The following is a 21,942-nucleotide window of genomic DNA, read 5'->3' on the forward strand; positions in this document are numbered from 1 at the left end:
CCGGCTAATTTTTGTATTTTTAGTAGAGACGGGGTTTCACCATGTTGGTCAGGCTGGTCTTGAACTCCTGACCTCAGGTGATCTGCCTGCCTCGGCCTCCCAAAGTGCTGGGATTACAGGCGTGAGCCACCGTGCCCAGCCCACACACCCCATTTTTAACAAGAGGTAAGAAGAATGCAAACGCAGCCATACTGCCGTACAAATAGGGTGATACTCTCATATGATAATGTATAGCTATATAGAATAATCATTTAATTCACCTACACAAGGTGTCCATTAACCTGTGAAAAAAAATAACTAGGCCGGCATGGTGGCTCATGCCTGTAATCCCAGCATTTTGGGAGGCCAACATTGGAGGATTGCTTGAGTCCAAGAGTTCGAGTCCAGCCTGGGAAACGTGATGAAACCCAGTCTCTACAAAAAATACAAAAATTAGCCAGGCATGGTGGCACATGCCTGTAATCCCAGCTACTCGGGAGACTGAGGCACAAGAATCGCTTGAATCCGGGAGGCAGAAGTTGCGGTGAGCCAAGATCATGCCATTACACTCCAGCCTGGGTGACAGAACAAGATCCTGTCTCAAAATAAAATAAAATAATTCAAATTAATAATCTATCTGTGACTAAGGGAAGTTATCAGACTTCCTTTCCCTTTCCTTAGGGAGATGAACTAAAGAAGGCACTAAAAAGAAGAAATGCCCTAGATCAGAGGTCAGCAAACTTTTTCTATAAAGGGCCAGATAGTTAACATTTTTGGCTTTGTGGCCTATCCAGTCCCTGTTGCAACTACTTGACTCTCCTGTTGTAGCACAAAAGCAGCCACAGACAATATGTAAACAAATCAAGTGGCTGTGTTCCAACAGAGCTTTACAAAAACAGGCAGCAAGCCAGAATTGGCCCATGGCCATAGTATGCCAACCCCTGTCCTAGACCTGAAAAAGGAGTACTTTTAGACAAGATACCCCAACAGGCTTGAAATGAGGAAAAGGTACTAGAGTGTCCCATAATATGTGCAAGCCAGACTCATCGGGATCCAGATTAGACGTCTGGACTCTTTCAGACCTTTGTGTTTTCATTTTCCATTCATTTTCTAGGTAAAAGTTACTACTAAAAGTTCTAATTGTGCTTTGGCTCAAATTAAGAGGAAAAGACTTTTTTCCACATTTCTGCTAGATTAGAAGAGAAAAGACTGGATGTGGGGAGGTGGGAAGAAAGGAAGTTAGTGGCGGCAGCTTTTGTACCAAAACCAAGGACTAAGAAATGGAAGGGTTCTGGCACAGAGGGGAAAGCCAGAAATAAAGTCCAGCTATAGATACTAGAGTCTTCCTTCTACCACACAGCACATCCTAACCTGGCACTGACTCCCAATTGAGGTCCTTAGCAAAAACTTAACCCTCTAGGAAGTACTGTTCAGAATGTGGCAGAAGTTCAGCTTTGGAAAAATTTATCTGCTCTACACTCGATCTTCTTTCCTAGGAATTGTTTTGTTCAATTTGGTCCTGCTGGGCGGGCATGGTGGCTCATGCCTATAATCCCAGCATTTTGGGAGGCCAAGGCAGGCGGATCGCTTGAGCTTAGGAGTTTGAGACCAGCCTGGGCAACATGGTGAAACCTCATCTCTACTAAAAATACAAAAAATTGGCCGGACGCAGTGGCTCACACCTGTAATCCCAGCACTGTGGGAGGCCGAGGCAAGTGGATCACCTGAGGTCAGGAGCTCAAGATCAGCCTGGCCAACACGGTGAAACCCCGTCTCTACCAAAAATACAAAAATTAGCTGGGCATGGTGGCGGGTGCCTGTAATTCCAGCTACTTGGGAGGCTGAGACAGAAGAATCGCCTGAACCCAGGAGGCGGAGGTTGCAGTGAGCCGAGACTGCGCCATTGCACTCCAGCCTGGGTAACAGGGTGAGACTCCATCTCAAAAAAAACAGAAAAAAAAAAATTAGCCAGGTGTGCTGAGGCATGCCTATATTTTCAGCTACTTAGGAGGCTGAGGTGGGAGAACTGCTTGAGCCCAGGAGGTGGACGTTGCAGTGGGCTGAGATTGCACCACTGCACTCCAGACTGGGTGACAGAGTGAGACCTTATCTCAAAAAAAAAAAAAAAAAAGAAAAGTTTGGTACTGTTTAAGGTAGATCAGGAGGAAAACAGGCAAATACTTGTATAAATGACAGTGAATATTTGATGAGTTGAATTGAAATAACTGTCATTACCACCCAAGCAGCAACACCATCCAATTGGCGGCAGCACTGAAACAACAGAAACTCCTAAATTAATAACCAGCTTCCCTCTGGATGGCTACCTCAATAGCAATTTCCTCGAGTGACAGTAAATATTATATAAAAACATGAAACATGACAAGGAACAGCTTTTAATTAATGTCATGTCTAATTAAATATGATAATGCCACACCAGGCAACTGAAATTATCTATCAGACCCCAATGTCTATTTGGTTTAAAGAAAGTTTTTTTATCAGTAAATATTGTAACTGCTAAAATAATTTCATAGGATTGGGTTACAGCATTTTGAATTATTGAGGTATAATTCATTTCGAAGTTAGATGAACACCAAAATGATTTCTCTTAGACCAGATAGGCTTAAATTAATGCTCAGTAGAAATTTTGAAAATATGTGTTAATGGGCATATGAGAGACTAGATAAAATGTGTAAAAAAGTCCCAGCACTTTGGGAGGCTGAGGTGGGCAGATGACCCGAAGCCAGGAATGCAAGATCAGCCTGGCCAACATGGTGAAACCCTGTCTCTACTAAAAACACAAAAAATTAGCCAGACATGGTGGCACGCACCTGTAGTCCCAGCTACTCAGGAGACTGAGGCACAAGAATCACTTGAACCTGAGAAGCAGAGGCTGCAGTGAGCTGAGATCATGCCACTGCACTCCAGCCTGGGTGACACAGAGAGACTCCATCTCAAATAACAATAATAATAATAATAATGTGTAAATAGTTCAAAGCAAATCCACAGACACTATAAGGAAAAATCTTGAAGGGCTTTAGGATGTCAGGGGCACTCCCCGTAATTTAGAGACAGCAATATATGAAGATATACAGTTCATCAGTCAATTCAACAGATATCTACTGGGTTCCTAATATGTACTCTGACCCTATGAGGCCTCTGCCATCAAAGAGCTTACAACAGTTAAGGAGGTTAGGAAGTGTAATAGATATACAAACAGGAGTTGCTAATCTTTTTCCGAGGAAAAGCTATTTATAATTTTCTCCAAAGTCTTCAGATTTTCCATAGAAATGTTCATAAGTCATGAGCAGGGGAGCAGAATGATAGGTCTCAATCTCAAGATGAATCAAGCTGGAGGCTAAAGAGGGAGAATCACTTAGGCCCAGGAGTTCAAGACCAGCCTGGGCAACATAGTAAGACCCCCATCTCATAAACAAACAAACAAATAAACAAAAAAGATCAAGATGAATCATATCAGGAGATCCAGTGAAGGCTGGAGCACAGTAGCACAATCACAGCTTACTGCAGCCTTGAACTGGGCTCAAGTGATTCTCCCACTTCAGCCTTCCAAGTAGCTAGGACTACAGGCACATGCCACCACACCCACCTATTTTTTTTATTTTTTAATTTTTTTGTAGCTATGGGTTTCACTGTGTTGCCCAGGCTGGTCCCAAACTCCTGGTCTCAAGCAATCCTCCTGTCTTGGCCTCCCAAACTGGTGGGACTACAGGCATGAGCCATCATCCCCGGGATCTCTTTCATTTATTTATTTTTATTTATTTATTTATTTATTTTGAGAGAGTCTCGCTGTGGCCAGGCTGGAGTGCAATGGCGCAATCTCAGCTCACTGCAACCTCCACCTCCCGGGTTCAAGCAATTCTCTTACCTCAGCCTCCTGAGCAGCTGAGATTACAGGCATGCACCACCATGCCCGGCTAATTTTTGTATTTTTAGTAGAGATAGGGTTTTGCTATGTTGACCAGGCTGGTCTCGAACTCCTGACCTCAGGTGATCCGCCCGCCTCGGCCTCCCAGTGTTAGGATTACAGGCGTGAGCCACTGTGCCTGGCCCCAGCATCTCTTTTAAAACGAAAAGTTATGGAGTTGAAATATTTGCCCTCACAGGTCCACTATAATGCTAAACATAAGTAATATTACATATGTTCTTTTATTTAATCCTTACGACTAGACAGTAAGGTTGTGGTTGATTTATTTTACAGATGAAGAAACTGAATCATAAAAATTCAGTACTTATCCAAATTAATACAAGTAGTCTCAAAGAGGTGGAGTTGAGTTACAAATTCAAGTCTGCTGGTTCCAAAACCTATCTCTTTCTGCCACTAAGAAACCTTTGGATATAGCTCCTAGGAATCATAAAATGTCCAAAGATATCACAAATCTGAAAGTTAAAATGTGGAATATCAAGAATTATATTAGATATTAGAAAGAACAGACAACAGGAAAGAGTAAGAGATGAAGTCTGTCCTAAATGAAGATGGACTCAGTGTTAGAACCCAGAGACCTGGGGCCAAGCATGGAGGCTTACGCCTATAATTCCGACTCTTTGGGAAGCCAAAGTGAGAGGATCACTTGAGCTGAGGAATTCAAGACCAAGCTGGGCAATATGATGAGACTTAATCTCAAAAGAAAAAGAAAGAAAAGGGGGGGGGGCGGAGAGAGAGAGAGAGCAAGCAAGCAAACAGAGACCCAAAACCTAATATATTCCATAATACCCTTGCAGACTTAGAAACCATTAGCTTGTTAATGTGAGTATGTTATGCTGGAGAAGTATGAGGAACAGGTATTCTCCTCTTTCCTGTACAGCTGGAAGGAGTTAAGCTGCATAATGTCTCTGAAAGACAATTTGGCATTATGTTATGTGGCAAGATTAAAAGATACAAATATTCCTTGACCCAGCCATTCCACTTAGGGGAATTTACTCACACATTTACATGCAGAAAAAGTAAATACAAGGATAGTAACTGTATACAACAACAAAAGACTTAGGTGTCTACTGACAGCAGATCAATTAAATATATGATACATTCATTAAATACAATGCTATGTTGCAATTAAAAAACACAAAGGCAGGTCCTCTGAATGTGTTGATATGAATAATCTCTAAGTTTTTTTTTTAAGGCTCATCAAGTGAAGCAGTGGGTAAGTTCTACAATTAACTGAAAAAAGGAAGGTACTAAACAGTGCGTACAGCATGATACTATTTGTCAAAAAATACACATATACATAGATATATATTTGGTCGTATGAAGATATATATACAATATATACATATATAGCTTTAAGAATTCACAAGAAGCTGATATTGGTAGTTGCTTTGCAAAAGGAAAAGGAGGGACTAGGGAACGGGGTAGAAAGATCTATTTTTTCACTGTATACACTTAAATGCTGTTTGAAATGTTTGCCTTTTTCAAGAATTACTCATTCAAAAAAATTAAATGAAAACGATCACAAGAATGAGTTACAAACAAAAATTATGACTGTGTGACCTTACAGACATACACACAAGCCTGAAATAGTATCCACCTACATCCTTACCCGTGTCCACTGGCTCTAACTTTTTCCATATAAAGCTCTCTCAGGTTCAGGCGTTTCCCTAGGAGGGCATTCTTCTTTTAATGATGAGTATTTTATTTTAACTTAAAGCACAATTGTTCATGAATTGCTCAAATCTAATTTCTTCCTATGGCAAACCAAGACTCATCCCTCCCTAAACACTGTTGTCTCTTTCCTTTAATGTAGTTCCCCAATTAGAGAAATTTGCCTAGAATAGCTAGTTTTTCTTTACATACTTTTATATTATATTGTATTATATATTATATATTATATAATACATTATATTATACCATTACGTATTATATTAATATAGATTAATATAACATAATATATGTTAATATATATTATATATTACATATATTTATATATTAATCTGTAATATAGATATACTATATAATTGTAATATCATTATATTAGTGTTCCTTACTGTATTCTTTTGAAAGAAGAAACTATTAGAGCCCATCAGCCTCCAAGGAGAACTGTCTCCACAATCACACTACATATTCCGCATTTCTAGGTCCATGTAATGCAAAATGAGATTAGCTATTGCTAGGGATTCCCAAAGGCTGCCCAAATGGTTTGGTCCCAGAACAAACATTATTGAGGAAACACTGCCCCCTGGTGTTACTTAGAAAGTTGAAATGTTTTAAACGAAATAGATAAAGTATGGGATGGGGCCAGGGTCCTGCTTGTAATCCCAACACCTTGGGAGGCCAACGCAGGAGGATTGCTTGAGGTGAGGAATTCGAGGCCACCCTGGTCAACACAGAGAGACCCCCCCATCTCTACAAAAAAATTTTTTTAATTTTATTTATTTTTTTAATTTTATTTTTTTAATTTATTTATTAAATTTTATTTATGTATTTTTATTTGCAAGATGGAAAAGTTCACAAGAAATTAATTTAAAATAAACAAATGTGAGTATATGTTAAGTACTGTTGATAGACCTTAGAAGTTAATAAATGAATAAGTAATTCTCTCAGCACTCAGTTCTAGTTTTACCGGGCTCCAGATCAAAAATAAACATCAGGGCCGGGCGCGGTGGCTCACGCCTGTAATCCCAGCACTTTGGGAGGCCGAGGTGAGCGGATCACAAGGTCAGGAAATTGAGACCATCCTGGCTAACACGATGAAACCCTGTCTCTACTAAAAAATACAACAAAAATTAGCCGGGCGTGGTGGTGTGCACCTGTAGTCCCAGCTACGAGGGGCGCTGAGGCAGGAGAATGGCATGAATCCAGGAGGCGGAGCTTGTAGTGAGCTGAGATCACGCCACTGCACTCCAGCCTGGGCGACAGAGCAAGACTCCGTCTCAAAAAACACACAAAAAAATAAAATTAAAATAAAAATAAACATCAGGCCGGGTGCGGTGGCTCACACCTGTAATCCCAGCACTTTGGGAGGCCGAGGTGGGCGGATCACGAGGTCAGGAGATCGAGACCATCCTGGCTAACACGGTGAAACCTGTCTCTACTAAAAAATAGAAAAAATTAGCCGGGCACGGTGGCAGGCACCTGTAGTCTCAGCTACTCAGGAGGCTGAGGCAGGAGAACGGCATGAACCCGGGAGGCGGAGCTTGCAGTGAGCTGAGATCACACCACTGCACTCAAACCTGGGCGACAGAGTGAAACTCCGTCTCAAAAAAAATAAATAAAATAAAATAAAATAAACATCAGCAAACAGTTTCTCAAAAAGTCTTTCTATCCAGTCATCTATTGATGCCAAAGCATCACATCCCCTGTGGGAAACTGAAGAAGAGAGAAAAAAATGATGTCCTCTTGTCTTCAGATCCCTCTGCTAACAAATCTATACTTTTAGGCTTCCCAAAGAAGACCCTGTCCCCTAAGTGCTACTGACTAAAACTGTGTCTGTTATTCCAGAAAACTAGTCTTTAACATCCACTCTTAATTTCTAATAAAATCTCCTGGGAAATATAAAGCTATGAGTGAGTAGAGGATATTATCCCCCTAGTCTCTGAAAATGAGGCTTTGGACCAGACTAATCTGGGATTCAAATTCCAACTCATTTATTCATAAGCTGATGGCTTTGGACAAGTTATTTTCAATCTCAGTATTCTACTCTGAAAAACAAGGATAACAGTACTTATCCTGAAGGACAGTTGTGAGGATTAAATGATGAGATAATGTTTAGAAAGGTACCTAACACTGGTACATATTCTACCCTGTTGCCAGAATAATCTTGATAAACCATGAACTGGATCATGTTAAATTCCTGTTTAAAGTTTTTCAGTGAATCCTGTTGCCTTTGAGATAAAATCCAAACTCATTAGAATCCTTCAAGATCCACTGCCTCCCTCATTTCTCATGCCTTCCTATCTACACAGCAGTCATGAAGTTCCCGAACTTGCTCCTCACTTACACATCTCTACATCTCTTGCCTACAATGACTTTTCTATTTATTTTCTCCTACTCATCTTCAAAACTTAGCTCAGTAACAGTCTCTTCAAAGAGGTTTTCTCCAATCCTCAGCCATCCAGGGTCTACCTCAATCAAAGAACCTATCATACTTTATCATAATTTCCTGTTTGTCTGTCTTCTCACTAGATTATGAACTCCAGGAAGAGGCTATATTGTTTTAGGTCTGGATAACCAACAATTAGCCCATTGTAGATGCTTTTAAAATGCTGAATAAATTAATTAGTGAATAAAGACACTCAATACTCTGCTCCTTTTGCAAGGAAAGGATTTAACAGTCAAGAATCCTTTTTGCCTTCTGTTTAGTCAAGGAAAGTTTTCTGATTGGAGAAGAATTTCAAACAAGGTTTGCAAAAAAAATAAAAGCACCTAAAGCTTCCTCTCAAAGCAACTGGCATCCCTCCCCCAACCCCATATTCGAATTACACTTACCAGGGAAGGATTAGCTAGGATGCAGTGGAAATTCCAATAGAAGGGGAGGCCAGAGAGCTCACTTCGCACCCGTAGAATCAGTGCATCTGCCACACAATCACAGGAGAAGGTAGCTTCGCTAGGGTGAGCAGCGTCCTTCAACAATGGGCGAAGGAGATTATCCAAATGACAGAGGAAAGCTGCAGGAGGAGCAGTGAGCCGCTTGTTCAGCTCCTAAAGAGAGAGCAGTGGTACAGAGTAAGGGTGCTAAAAGGAAACTAATTCCCTCATAAGTAACAGCAAAGGAAAGCCCTGGTTAACACGAAGGCAATGGACATGAGAGGAAGGGGAGAGAAGATAAAAACATCACAAGGGGAAAGAAGAAAACAAAAAGAAGAGAGTCACAAAGACCAATTGGCCTACTTCACAATTCTGCCTTGGGCAAGATTAAATCACAAAAGGCCTATCTAGATCAAATAATATATTCATTATCATGCATCGGGTAGGGAAACTAACTTTCTTTCTCTCTCTCTCTCTCTCTCTCTCTCACACACACACACACACACACACACACACACACAAAGATTCCAGGCAGAAGTACAGGACATTAACTGGAATTGTCTCAAACCGATTCAACCTTCCTTGGGAAACTACAGGCCAGCAAGCTGGTTGATGTTCACATCCCTGACACAGCAGTACTTCTCCTCATACTTACCTTGGCTCGCTGGCTGACCACACTAGTGTCCACCTGTTCATGCCACACCTGTTGAAGATCTGAAACCAACAAGGCATAGCCCTGCTTGGTGATAAAAACCTTGGCCAAGAGGGAGTTCTCTGCAAGCTGTAGCCACGCCCATGGCTGCATCAACAGGCCTTGCTCCAGTTCTTCCATCTGCAAAAAAGTCCTCATTTAGTAAAGAGCCTCAGGGTCATGCTGGCCTAGGGAGGGCACCACCCAAACCAGTCTGTATCAACTAAAATCTCATGAAAATCCTCCCTGATAAAATAGAAGGCATGGATTTACGTTCTCCTAGTATACAACCAGCTGAGCACTGACTTTACTACCTCCTGGCCACTAAAAGTATATTTAAAATCTTGAGGGTTTTTTTTTTTTCCCCATATTACATTCCTAGAGGACAGAAAATCTTTCTTCCATAGTGTTTAAGCCTCATCATATTGCTGTATTTCTGCTTTCTAATACTATAACATAACGTGGAAACCTAAACCCTTCTTGTTCCATCTTTATCACATTCCGAATAAATATGTCACTCCTATCCTTTCCCAGAACTAGAAGAGAAGGAATAGTTCTTGTCTTATAAAACATCGTAAGTCATAGTGTCAGGGCCAGGAAATTCGAAGTATTTGATCATTATCTAAAAACAAAGTTTAGGAAGCTCTCAGGATTTTTTTTTAAAATCCCTAAAACAGGTTCTTAATCTAGAGTCAATGCATGTGAATCCTCTAGAATTATATGAAAATGTTACGTGTACACGCATATATGCATGGGGAGGGGGAAGAGGTCTACAGCTACCATCAAACTCTCAGGGATCGATGACACAAAAAAGAGCTAAGAACCTGTGTCCAGGAGCAACAGAAAAGACCTAAATTTCATTTCAACAAGAACCAGAATGACTAGGAAATCATGAATACAAGGCAGAGCACATCACAGAGGTAAAGACTGAATTAACTTCCACTTAACTCATCCTCCACATTCCCACTCCAGTGCACTGCCACCAATGACAACATGCCCAGCCTGGAACCCCTGCAAAACAACTTTTCTATCTCAGCAGCTAAAGTAGTAGGCTTAACCTAGTAGACAATCAGAACTACGGCTGCTTGACAGAGAATGTGATTGTTTTTCCTGTGGGGGAGGAAAAAAAGATGTCAATTTCCTTCATTATTCCAGTCTACAAATATAAAATGAACAGAAGTACCAGGAAGGAAAAATTTAGAATGTAAATAATGAAATTCCTTATTAAGTCTGATTAACACAGTCATTTCCCCTAGCTTTTGAAGTGTGCCCTTGTGACTTGTGACATAACTTTATATATATATATATATATGCGTATATATACATATATGTGGTGATCTTTCTTTATGGCATCCTCAAAGCCTTGTGTTTGGAGGATGGTGTTTCCGTCACATTTCCCACATGCTGCTCTTATGGGGACAGAAGTGGTCATGGGATGATTAAGCTAGTCCTAGCCGGACAAGAGCTCCACAATGCCAAAGGTCACAAACGCAAATAAAGTCGCCAAACACTTTCATCTCCCTTATAGGCACTCCCCAGTGTACTCTTAACAGTTGCCAAAATTGGGTTTACTATTCTAGCCCATTCCTTCGGAAAGCCCGGAAGCTCGGAACCCTCAAATTGATGGGTTTTGTTTGTCCGTTGGGTAAAGGGGGAGGAGTTTAAAATGTGGCCAGGAGTAACCGGCCCTATAAAAAGGCCTGACACATTGGGCACCAGACCCCGGCTGCCTGCTCCCACCACACGCGTCCCGTTCTGCGTCCGAGGCTTCTACACTTCACCCTTTTCTTTTTTCCTTCAAGGCTGCCTTTAACATTCACATTAACGAGATTCGCGGGTTTATTTCTCTTGAGTGGAGGGGCGCTGAGCGGCATCCCGGCGGAGGGGTCCCTTGAGAACCTTTATCTGCACCGAGTTCCGCTCCTCAGCAGTGACCCCTCTGGGCAGTTCCTCCGACGCCCTGCAGAGGGCAGTAGAGGCCCAGAGAGCATCCCGGCTGGGCCCCGCCCGGTCCCCCTGGGACAGCGCGAACCCTAGGTCCCACAACCATAGCCCCACCCCAGGAGCCGCCAGGCGTCCCGCTTCCACCCGCCCCAGCTAGAACAGCCTTCGCCGTCCGCCTTCCCATTTCTACAGCACTGGCTGCACTGGGGCGCGGCTTCAAGGAGCAACAAAGCCGGCCACCAGCGGCTTCGTCGCACCAAACAGGCGACCAACGAGTACCTTCACTCGAGCCCTACCATCCACGCCGGGCAGCAGCCAGCGGACTGCGCACGCGCGGCCCCGCCCACCCCTCCCCCGGAGGCCTGCCCTGGACCCCGGCAGCGCGCGCTCCCTCCAGGGAGAAAAGGCCAGAGCCAGGGCCAACCCGCAGCGTCTGAGCAGCCCCTCGCTGGCTTGCTCCTGCCCGGACTCGAACGCGATTCCACCTACCGTCAGCGGCCGCGAGAGCGCCCACCCTCTTAGCCGCACGCACGCTTTCCTGCCCGCTCGCGCAAACCGAAAGGCCTAGAGTAAGAGGCCGCTTTCCCCCCACCGCAAGAGGAGGCAGGGTCTTGGGATACAGGGGCGGGGCCTATGCCTGGCGTGGGCGGGGCTTCTGGGCCTGGGACGCTGATGAGAGGAGCGCCGCAGTGGCCAGGGTAACTGGAGGAGAGGCCGGGCGGCCGGCTAGTAGAAGGGTAGTGGCGCGTCTTGGAGTCGCGCTGGCCGAGTAGAAAGAATAGCGGGCGAGGCGCAGGAGAGGGGAGCCCAGGTTTGGATTTGTCAAACTTGAGTCACTTCTCTTCCCTCCCCTACCTATCCGGTCTCTTTTTAACAAAATAAGGGATTGAACTTCTGTAGATGATCTCTCAGGTCCTCCACCAGCACTAGAGTTGTTGAAGGAAGGAGTCTCCCAGGCATAAGTCCCATAGTCCGACCTCATCAGGAGAGGTAAACTCTCCTGCTTCATTTCTCCATCATCCCCGTACTTATACTCCCTCACTACTGAGAAATTTGAAACTCCTCACCTATCTTGGACTTTGTACAACCCATGGCTTTGCTCAAGCTGGACCCCGAACCTGAAAACTTCTCTGCATCCATTTTCCAAAACCAAAAATCCTCATTTGTCAAGGCCATTCTCATTGCTTCTTGCATAAAGCCTTTCCCACTGTCCCCAATCAGAATTCATTATCCCTTCCTCTTTGCTCCCACGGCATTATTTTAATCTTTATTACAGACTGCTTTCTGCTTTGCATTTTCGTTAGTAATTACAACGGTCTTTTTAAACCGTAAATGCCTTGAGACGGCATGGACCCTGTCTTATCCCTGTAGTTCCAGGACCTTGCACATGGGAGATGTTCAGTAAGTATTAAAATGAATGCTGGGGTTCAAGTGGCATTGATAGTACACAGGCAAAATCTCATTCATTCATGGTCCACTAAATCATGGCCTCTGCTCTGGAACAGTTAGGCCTAATTAAGACAAGGAAAGTCAACCCACCCTATTGGGAAATGGAACCTCTAGACAGTCCCATGTAATACACACACACATACCCTCTGCCTACAAGAAAGAACAGTTTGGGAGCTGACTCTCCAGCAGATGAGAGTTAGGGCTAAATTAACCAGGGCAGAAGTAGGCGTGCTAGTCATTTCTGGGACCTAAACCCTTCTCTGCTAGATTCAGGGCATGGCTCCCCTGAGCCAGGCAGCAAGTCTGCCATCTCTTCTGGCTCAGAGGAGCCTCCTTCCTCATCCCCAGGGTCTTCAGGCAGTGGGCAGAGGCAGCGGAGAGGCTGGGGGATGCAGGGACAGAGGTTTTGGATGGGGAAAGGAAGTCTGTACACTTGAGCAGCCTTCTCCCTGGGCTTCTGAGGCATTCGAGCCTCTTGGGCAGTGAAAGGAGATGGTAGCCCTTGACCTAGGCCTCGCTCAAGCTGTGTGCCTGCAAAAGAGAGGTTTGTCAGGCTATTGCCCATCCCAGGGAGGGATGGCTTCCTGGCCACTCCCCAGTCTGCTAGGGCCTAGCCTCAACTTACCAGGAATCGTGTTCTCTAGTAGGAAGCCTGAGAGTCCAGCCAGGAAGATGGGCTGTGTCAGCAGTGAGTGCAGTAATACATCCAAGGGGCTCCAGCCTATGAAGAGTTGGGGCCAGGCAGGAAGGGAACTCTGATCCTATATCCAAGCCCAGGAGTCTTACCCTCCCAGACCTAAACCTAAGCCTTGGACTAAGGACAGATCTTTCTGAATTGTCATTTCATCCCTCTCACCCTTTGTCTTTCTACTCTCCACTTTCCAAATCCAGGCCTTTCCCACAGGATTCCTGCTCAACACCCTGTGTTCTGATCATCCACACACCCTCCATATATGCTTTGACTATTCCAGGTTCCCTTTCTCTAGAAAGCATAATATTTAAGCCCCAACCTCATCTCCCATTTTTTACCCTCTATGCTCTATCCTGGGTTTTTCAACCTCAGTCCTACTGACATCTTGGACCAGATAATTCTTTGTTGGGGGTGGTGGTGCAGGGGGGATGTCCTGTACAGTGTAGGATGTTTAGCAGCATCTTTCTAGCCACTAAACCCTAGTAACAACTCCCTCTTCCTCCATTTGTAACAGCCAAAAATGTCTCCAGACATTGCCAAATGTCCCCATGGGGGCAAAATCACCCAGTTGAGAACTGGGTGAGACAAATTAAGCAATTTACTGCTCTCAGGACATATCCTAAGACTTCCCACTTCTGTGTCTTTGCATAAATGATGGTTCCTCCATCCGGAATGACCTTCTTCTCACCAAAGATGTTTAAAACTTACCATCCTTCAAGACCAGCTCTGTTACTGGATCACCTCAAACAGAAGCTATCTCTCTTGTCACTGAGCACTGTAGCTCTTTATCTGAACCTTTCCTGTTATTTTCCTACACATCTCATCTCTTGTACTACGCTGTAATAACGGAAGGCATCTTTGTATTCCAAATGGCTAGCATAGTGCTCAATAAATATCTGTTAAACAAATGGATGAAGTATTTACACCAAAGCCCAGAGAAGGCTGTGGGGCCAGGAGTCCAGGCAGCCTGAAGCCTCAACTTGCTTTCCTGCTACTGAGCAACGCCTCTTCCCTTCCACCTACCTGTGCTGAACAGGACTGGGGCTTCCCGAAACCATCTTGGCAGCAGCAAGGCCATGAAGATGGAGAAGCCCACAATGAAGATATTTCGCCCAGAGTCTATGTCAGCCAGGTAGAAGCTGGAGAATCCAGCAGACAAAACCACAGCCTGGGTCACCCCCAGCACCCCACCTGTCTCATACAGAAGAAATCAAGGGGGTCAGGAGGAGTCAAGGGGGCTCACATAGCATGGAGTATTGCAGGGCAAGCAGGTTGTAATGGGAAAAAAATAAAACCCAAGAGAATGATTTTTGTTTGTTTGTTTGTTTGTTTGTTTTGAGAGCAAGTCTCACTGTGACGCCCAGCCTGGAGTGCAGTGGTGCAATCTCGGCTCACTGCAACCTCTGCTTCCTACTCCCGGATTCAAGCGATTTCTCCTGCCTCAGCCTCCCGAGTAGCTGGGATTACAGGCATGTGCCACCACGCCCAGCTAATTTTTGCACTTTTAGTAGAGACAGGGTTTCATCATGTTGGCCAGGCTGATCTCGAACTCCTGACCTCAAGTGATCTGCCTGTGTTGGCCTCCCAAAGTGCTGGGATTACAGGTGTGAGCCACCATGCCCAGCCTGAGGCTGATTTCTGATTCTTCAGGAAGCCCAGAAGCCCAATCAAGAGAAGACCAAAATGTTGGGCTGAGAAATTGAGGCTGACACATGCTCATATCCATCCATCCATCCATCCACCCATCCATCCAGGAAAGCTATTTAGAAGGAAAGGGTGCCATCCTAAAGAACTGATCGGGCCACACTGGGGAGTAGCAGTTCAATACCAGCCCTGTTGATACATCCACTCACCAACCACAGGCAGTGGGATGGTGGTGAGGAGCTGAGCCAACCTGGGGGAGAGTCCAAGCCCCACGCAGAGTAGCCCCACTAAGTGAGCCACTTGCTGAGATCCAGCCTGCATGAAGAAAAGACACTGGAAAACACAGCCACTTCCTCAGACTGTCCCAGGTCTTTGCCTTACTGGTTTCTTCTCATCATTTGGATCCCAGCTCAAATGTTACTCTTCCAAGAAGCCTTCCTGGCCAGTCTATCTAAACGTGCCTCCTTTCCATCCCACTACCCTGATTTTTTTATATAGCACTTATTGCCTTCTGAAATTTTCTTCACTTTTCTTTTTTTAATTTTTAATTTTTTGAGATGGAGTCTCGCTCTGTCGCCCAGGCTGGAGTGCAGTGGTGCGGTCTCGGCTCACAGCAACCTCTGCCTCCCAGGCTCAAGCGATTCTCCTGCCTCAGCCTCCTGAGTAGCTGGAATTATAGGTGCACAACACCACGCCCAGATAATTTTTGTATTTTTAGTAGAGACAGGGTTTCACCATGTTGGCCAGGCTGGTCTTGAATTCCTAGCCTAAGTGATCTGCCTGCCTCAGCCTCCCCACGTGCTAGGATTACAGGTGTGAGCCACCATGCCTGGCCCACTTTTTTAAAAAGATACTTTTTTCCTTCAACTGTCTGCCTCTCCCTCTATGAAGTCCCCAAGAGAGCAGAAATTTATGTGACTGGTTCTTTGCCCCAGCCTTGATACAGTGCCTCATGCACAGGAGTTCCGTGGTGATTTGTTCACTTCCCCACTCTCTTAGCCCAAAGTCTAATCTTAGGCACCTCCCCAAGTAAGATAGTTGATGTGAGGTGCTAGGCACACCTGGCAATCAATCGGTGTAAGTTCCTGTCCTTCTTCCTCCCCTCTAGCTCCATCCTACCCCACTCCCATCCCAGGTCCACGTACCTGGATAAGACCCACTTTGCCCACGTTGGGGAAGCTGGATGCAGTGCCCATGGGGCTTCCCAGCAGCCCGGCCAGCACACTGCCCAGCCCCTCCAGGCTCAGCCCTCGACTGCAGGCATGTGGAGGTGGGGGAGGCAAATGCAGCAGCCGGCCACACAGGGCATAGCAGCCCAGGGAACTGGTGGAGGCTGCCAAGGCCATGGAGATGCCTGCAGCCAGAGCTCTGGGCGTCAGCAAAGGCCAATTCCACTCACCTGGGGAGGGAGAAGAAGCCACTTTGGGGCCAGACTCAAGTCAGGAGTACCCCCTGCCTCCAACAGCCTGTGCCACAAGAATCCTAGATGCCTCAATGTCTTTGAAGATAATGTCTTGGGACAGAACTACTGAACTCTAAGGAGAAAGACCCATCCCTTTACCATGGTCTACAAGGTCCTCTTTGGTCTGGCCCTTCCCTCTCTCTGCAGCCTTATCTCCCAGCACACTCTGCCTCACTTCCTTCACTCCTGCCACACTGGCCTTGTTGTAGGCCTTTGTACATGCTGTGCTCCCAGCCACCACAGGGCCTTTACATATGCAGTTTCCTGCAACTAGAATGCGCTTCCCTCCTGCCTTTGTCTAGTTAGCTCCTACTCATCTCTTCCATCTCAACTCAGTGGCCACATCCTCAAGAATATCTTTACTTAGGCGGGGTGCAGTAGCTCACGCCTGTAATCCCAGCACTTTGGGAGGCCGAGGCAGGTGGCTCACCTGAGGTCAGGAGTTTGTGACCAGCCTGGCCAACATGGTGAAACCCCATCTCTACTAAAAATACAAAATTAGCCAGGCATGGTGGTGCATGCCTGTAATCCCAGCCACTTGGGAGGTGGAAGCAGGAGAATCACTTGAACCCGGAAGGCAGAGGTGCAGTTAGCCAAGATCACACCATTGCACTCCAGCCTGGGCGACAAGAGTGAAACTCCATCTCAAAAAAAAAAAAAAATTTACTGACCTCCCTGATAAATTCAAATTCCCTATTATAAGTTTTTTGGTTTGTTTGTTTGTTTTGAGACAGGTCCTTGCTCTGTTACCCAGGCTGAAGTGCAGTAATGCAATCATAGCTCACTGCAGCCTCAATCTCTTGGGCTCAAGCGATCCTCCCACCTTAGCCTCCGAAGTAACTGGGACTAAAGGTGCATGCCACCATATCTGGCTAATTTTTTATACTGTTAATAGAGACAAGGTCTCACTATGTTGCCCAGGCTGGTCTCTAACTCCTGAGCTCAAGCAATCCTCCCACCTCAGCCTCCCAAAGTGCTGGAATTTCAGGTGTGAGCCATGGTGCCTGGCTATTTTATTTTATTTTATTTTATTTATTTTAATTTATTTTATTTTTATAAACAAGGTCTCACTCTGTCGCCTGGGCTAGAATGCAGTGGTGCAATCATAGCACACCACAGCCTCCAACTCCTGGGCTCAAGTGATCCTCCTGCCTCAGTCTCCTGAGTAGCTAGGCCTACAAGCATGTGCCACTAGGCCCAGCTAATTTTTTTATGTTTTGTAGAGTGGAGTCTTGCTTTATTACCCAGGCTGCTCTCGAAATCCTTGCCTCAAGCAGTCTTCCTGCTTCTGCCTCCCAAAGTGCTGGGATTATAGGTGTGAGCCACTGTGCCTGGCCTCCATTATAAGCTCTTAGGACACAATGTATCTCCCTTTGGTTACACTTCCCACAATGGCAATTTTATATTTCCTCGGGTGACTCTTTAATTAGTATCTGTATTCCCCAATAGACTGTAAGCTCCCCGAAGGCAAGTACTGTTTCTGTCATGTTCATCACTATGTCCTCTACCATGTGCCTAGCACATAATCAGCAGTCAGCAGATCCTTATTAAATTAATGAACAACCAGCCTGGACAACATGGCGAAATCCCGTCTCTACAAAACAACACAAAAATTAGCCAGGCATGGTGGTGCACGCTTGTAATCCCAGCTACTTGTGGGGCTGAGGCACAAGGATAGCTTGAGCCAAGGAGGTTGAGGCTGCAGTGAGCCATGTTTGCATCAATGCTCTCAGCCTGGGTAACACAGCAAGACCCTGTCCCAAAAAGTAAATTAAATAAATAAATAAATTGAAGAATGAGCAAATTTCACATACAATGCCTCAAAAGCAATCTTTATACATAGGTTGCCAAGTCAAATGCCCATAGGGGCTGGTAACATAAATGTGTTCATTGGGTAAGGAGTATTGGTAGTGAGTATCGGGGGTTACAGAAACAACAGATGTCTGTCTCCTAACACTGACCCAAATAAAACACCTGCAGTGGGATGGGGCACAGTGGCTCATGCCTGTAATCCCAGCATTTAATCAAGCAGATCACTTGAGCCCAGGAGTTTGAGACCAGCCTGGGCAACATGGTGAAACCCTGTCTCTACAAAAAAAAAAAAAAAAAAGCACACCTGTAGTCCCAGCTACTCCGGAGGCTTAGGTGGGAGGATCACCTGGGCCTGGGAGGTTGAGGTTGCAGTGAGCCATGATCACGCCATGCACTCCACCCTGTATGACAGAGTGAGACCCTGTCTCAAACAAACAAACAAAAAAACACCTACAGTGAGGGGCTAGCATTGTCTGTCTCTCAGACTGATAATTTCTCTCTCCTATATGTTTTCAAAAAACACAGGATTTAACTCAGAAATAAAATCCATTAAGTTCTTTGAGTTCAAATAGATACCTTTATTTGAACAAGAGAATGGAGGACTAGGAGAAAACCTACCTGGGTGAGGCAGCCAAATCCATGGTGCCTTGGTGGGGGCAGACAGTTCCTGGGGGATAACACTGAATCCCACAAAGGCAGAAACAATCCACACACAGGCCACTGGGATCAGCACCTGAGGGGCGAGACTGAGAAAAGAACTCCTCCCCCAGAACCTTCTGAGCCAGCCTTGCAGGGGTAGACAGAAGCCAAAAGGTAGGGGATGGAGTGAGCACTCCAGGCCAGCCCTTCTGACCTCTACTGCCCTGCCCAGACCCACACATACCGAAAGGAGCCGGAAGACAGGGAGAGGAGTGTGAGTTGATGATGTTGAAGCTCGCCTCCAGGGGCACACATGAAACTGGCAGGAGCCCAGGTGCTGAGAACAGACCACCATGAGCAGGATAACCCTAGGAGACAGAAGGCTTTAGGAGCAAGAGGCAGTGGGTATCCTGAGGGATGGGAAAGGAGGTGGGAGTGGGCAGAATATCATAAAAGCGGGGGGTGATACCAGAGAAGGAAACTCCCATGGAAGGAATAGGAAGTGACCTTGGGGGACAGCAGAAAACAGTGTGAAATTCAAGGAGACCAGATGAATCAAGGAAAAGTCTTGGATTCCAAATATAAAATATGTCCCTATTCCAGTCGCTGCTGAATCTGATAGGACCAGCAGTTCTGCCCTCCCCTAGTCCCCCCATACACCCCCACTGGGCACCATCCCACGCCTCTCAGGACTCACGTACAGCAAGGCCAACCCCCAGTGTGTGAAGCAGAACTGGGCTACCTCCCTGTGGGCAGAGAGCCCTGCCACAACCAGGCTGGGAGCCAGCACCAGGGGCCCACAGTGGGGGAACACGCGGCTGGGACTCCCCAGCAGCCCCATCGTGCCCTGCAGCAGCCCAGATACTACCACTGCCCCGGACACCTGGTAGAAGAGAGGAGAGGATGGAGAGAAAACATTCTGCTCAATCAAACTGGCCTCAGCCTGGTCTTCCTAATTCTAGGTATGGGTTCCTCCCAAAACTCCTTTCCAGGAGCATCTCAGTCTCTGCATAATGGAAACAAGAGCCCCCCCCCAAGCCTGGCACCACCCTTATCCCTTCTCACCTCCAGACACCCACCTCCTGGAGAGAAGTGTTCCAGTGCCCCAGGCCATGGCAGCTAGGTCCCCTACACAGGTGCAGCATGAGGGAGGCTAGGAAAAGTTTGGGGCATGGAGAAGAGAAGGGTGAATGGAATGGAGACCCATTGCTCTACAGTCCCACTCCTGGCACAGGTCCAAGCCCCCTACAGTGTCACAGTCTCACCACTGCCCAATCTCAATTCTGCACCCACCTACACCTGCACGCTCAGATGAGAACCCAGCCCCACCCTTACCCCTTGCCCTTGCTCTGTGCTCACAGTTTCCAGGTGTCTGGATGGCCAGGGGTAGCTTCTGGCTGGTCAGCACCAGAGCAGGGATAAGGAACTCTAAGGATGGAGCCTGGACAAGAGGCAGCCTGTAGGAACAGCAGCCCCAGCAGGTCTGGGACTATGTGGCAGCCAGCAAGGCTCCCCCAAACCTCTCCTACCCTCCAGGACTCTGCCCCTCTCTCCAGGGAGGTTCCTCTCACCTGCTGCCCATCCAAGTTTGCAGGATGGTAGACATACCACATGAAAAGAAGCTGGAGGCCAGGAGCTGAGAAGGGGAGTAAGAGAGTCCTCCTGGGGAGAGACTGCAAAGCAGGAGCAGGTGGGAGACACAGAGCAGAGAAGCCATGACCAAGACATGCTGCAGGTGGAGGAATGGGGAGGGCAGTCTTCAGAGAAGTGGAAATACCTACAATACTTCCAGAGGCTTTCACATGCCACATCTACACCTACTTCCCCACACGCACCATCAGGCAGCACCAACTCCTGCACCTCTGCCTCCTACCTGCAGAGCCAGAAGACAGCTGAGGCCCCAAGGCAGAGATCCACACAAAGGGTCCCAAGAGTGGGTGGAGGGATTCTGGGGAGCAGGTGGAGGCAAGGGGGCCAGGGCATCCTGGGAGCCCACTGATCGGAGTTGGCTGGGATTGAGGGGTGATCGGCTCATGCTGCCTTGCCTTTCGCTTTGTCTTGGCTGCCCGGGACCAGAGTTAAGTAGAGAGAGTAAGAGGTCAGAGTTTGGGTGAAGCCTGGGGTGGGGAGAAGGTGGGGAGAGGGTGGGGGTGTCAATGAAGCGGAGCAAAGGTATAAGGAATTTGGGGCAGGGCACCACCCTTTCACCTTTGCCCAGCTGTTGTGCAAATTCCATCAGCCATTAACTGGGGAGCTGAGTTCTGGGGCCCTCCCCCGAGAATCTTCTTCCAGATTTCCTGCCCCTAGACCAGGCTGTAGAAAGTAGGATAGGAGGGGTGGGGAGGAGAGGAGCTCTTCAAAATAATCTGGGGAAATTTTGCAGACTTTATTCCCTCCCATTTAAAACCATCACTATTTGATCCACAGTCCTCACCCCTTTCAGAACCAAGGCCCCTGGACTACTTCAAAATGAAACTTGTGGGCTCAGTATGGTGGCTCATGCCTGTAATCACAACACTTTGGGAGGCCGAACTGGGTGTATCACTTGAGGTGAGGAGTTCAAGACCAGCCTGGCAACATGGTGAAACCATCTCTACTAAAAATACAAAACTTAGCTGGATGTGGTGGCACATCCCTGTAATCCCACCTACTCGGGAGGCTGAGGCACAAGAATTGCTTGAACCCAGAAGGCGGAGGTTGTAGTGAGCTGAGACCATGCCACTGCACTCCAGCCTGGGTGACAGAGTGAGACTGTGTCAAAAAAAAAAAGAAAAAAGAAAAAAAGAAACTTGTGGACAATATATCCTACATCACGTGACAACCACAACTACCTGAAACATGCTCACTGTAAAGAATAAAATTTATAATAACATGTATTTCATTACGTGAGGGCTTAAGCACAACTAAACCAGAAGACAATAAAGTACAATGAAGTAGTCCAATCCCACACCCTATGAGAATTGCTGTGGTTGCAATAGCTGCAATGCCAGCTGATATCGGTGCTTTATCGGTGACTCTGATGTTGGTAACCCGATTTTCCAAAATGGCAAACAAACTCTTGGTTAAGGTGCCAAGCAAAACAAAGTCGTCTTAATTTACATGGGAATGAATTCCTAGCAAACTGAGTCTTTTCAAAACGCACAAACACTATTTCA

General features: G+C 46.2%; 2 protein-coding genes across 9 annotated transcripts in view; both read right to left on the reverse strand.

Annotated features, from left to right (window-relative positions):
• Positions 1–14,256, reverse strand: part of NHEJ1 (non-homologous end joining factor 1) — an 87,854-nt gene extending 73,598 nt beyond the window's left edge. The window contains exons 1-4 of one of the 5 annotated variants that reach the window (XM_063595565.1): positions 13,165–14,256; positions 12,971–13,070; positions 9,111–9,287; positions 8,417–8,629 (exon numbers count right to left, since the gene is read on the reverse strand). In XM_063595565.1, the coding sequence (XP_063451635.1) occupies positions 8,417–8,629; positions 9,111–9,287 (390 nt within the window). In that variant the 5' untranslated portion in view covers positions 12,971–13,070; positions 13,165–14,256. Of the gene's footprint in view, positions 1–8,416; positions 8,630–9,110; positions 9,288–10,094; positions 10,878–10,927; positions 11,417–11,579; positions 12,209–12,970; positions 13,071–13,164 lie in introns of those variants that run through there. The other 4 variants (XM_003818637.5, XM_003818638.5, XM_063595563.1 and 1 more) reach the window with 4 other exon arrangements.
• Positions 12,331–21,152, reverse strand: SLC23A3 (solute carrier family 23 member 3). Of its 4 annotated transcripts, XM_063595561.1 has the most exons (13): positions 20,996–21,152; positions 20,661–20,849; positions 20,359–20,516; positions 20,147–20,244; positions 19,867–19,940; positions 19,489–19,670; positions 19,032–19,155; positions 18,767–18,881; positions 16,020–16,273; positions 15,084–15,189; positions 14,254–14,421; positions 13,165–13,260; positions 12,331–13,070 (listed from the first exon to the last, which is right to left on the reverse strand). In XM_063595561.1, exons 2-13 carry the CDS (start codon positions 20,820–20,822, stop codon positions 12,775–12,777), a joined length of 1,833 nt encoding a protein of 610 aa, XP_063451631.1. In that variant the 5' UTR covers positions 20,823–20,849; positions 20,996–21,152; the 3' UTR covers positions 12,331–12,774. The 4 variants fall into 4 exon arrangements, with proteins under 4 accessions (XP_063451631.1, XP_003818682.3, XP_063451632.1 ...); XM_003818634.6 differs by having other exon boundaries at positions 20,661–21,023; XM_063595562.1 differs by having other exon boundaries at positions 20,123–20,244; positions 20,661–21,023.
• Positions 21,153–21,942: the final 790 nt, after the last annotated feature.

This window comes from Pan paniscus, chromosome 13, assembly GCF_029289425.2.
Source record: "Pan paniscus chromosome 13, NHGRI_mPanPan1-v2.0_pri, whole genome shotgun sequence".
In the NCBI taxonomy this organism is placed as follows: Eukaryota; Metazoa; Chordata; class Mammalia; order Primates; family Hominidae; genus Pan; species Pan paniscus.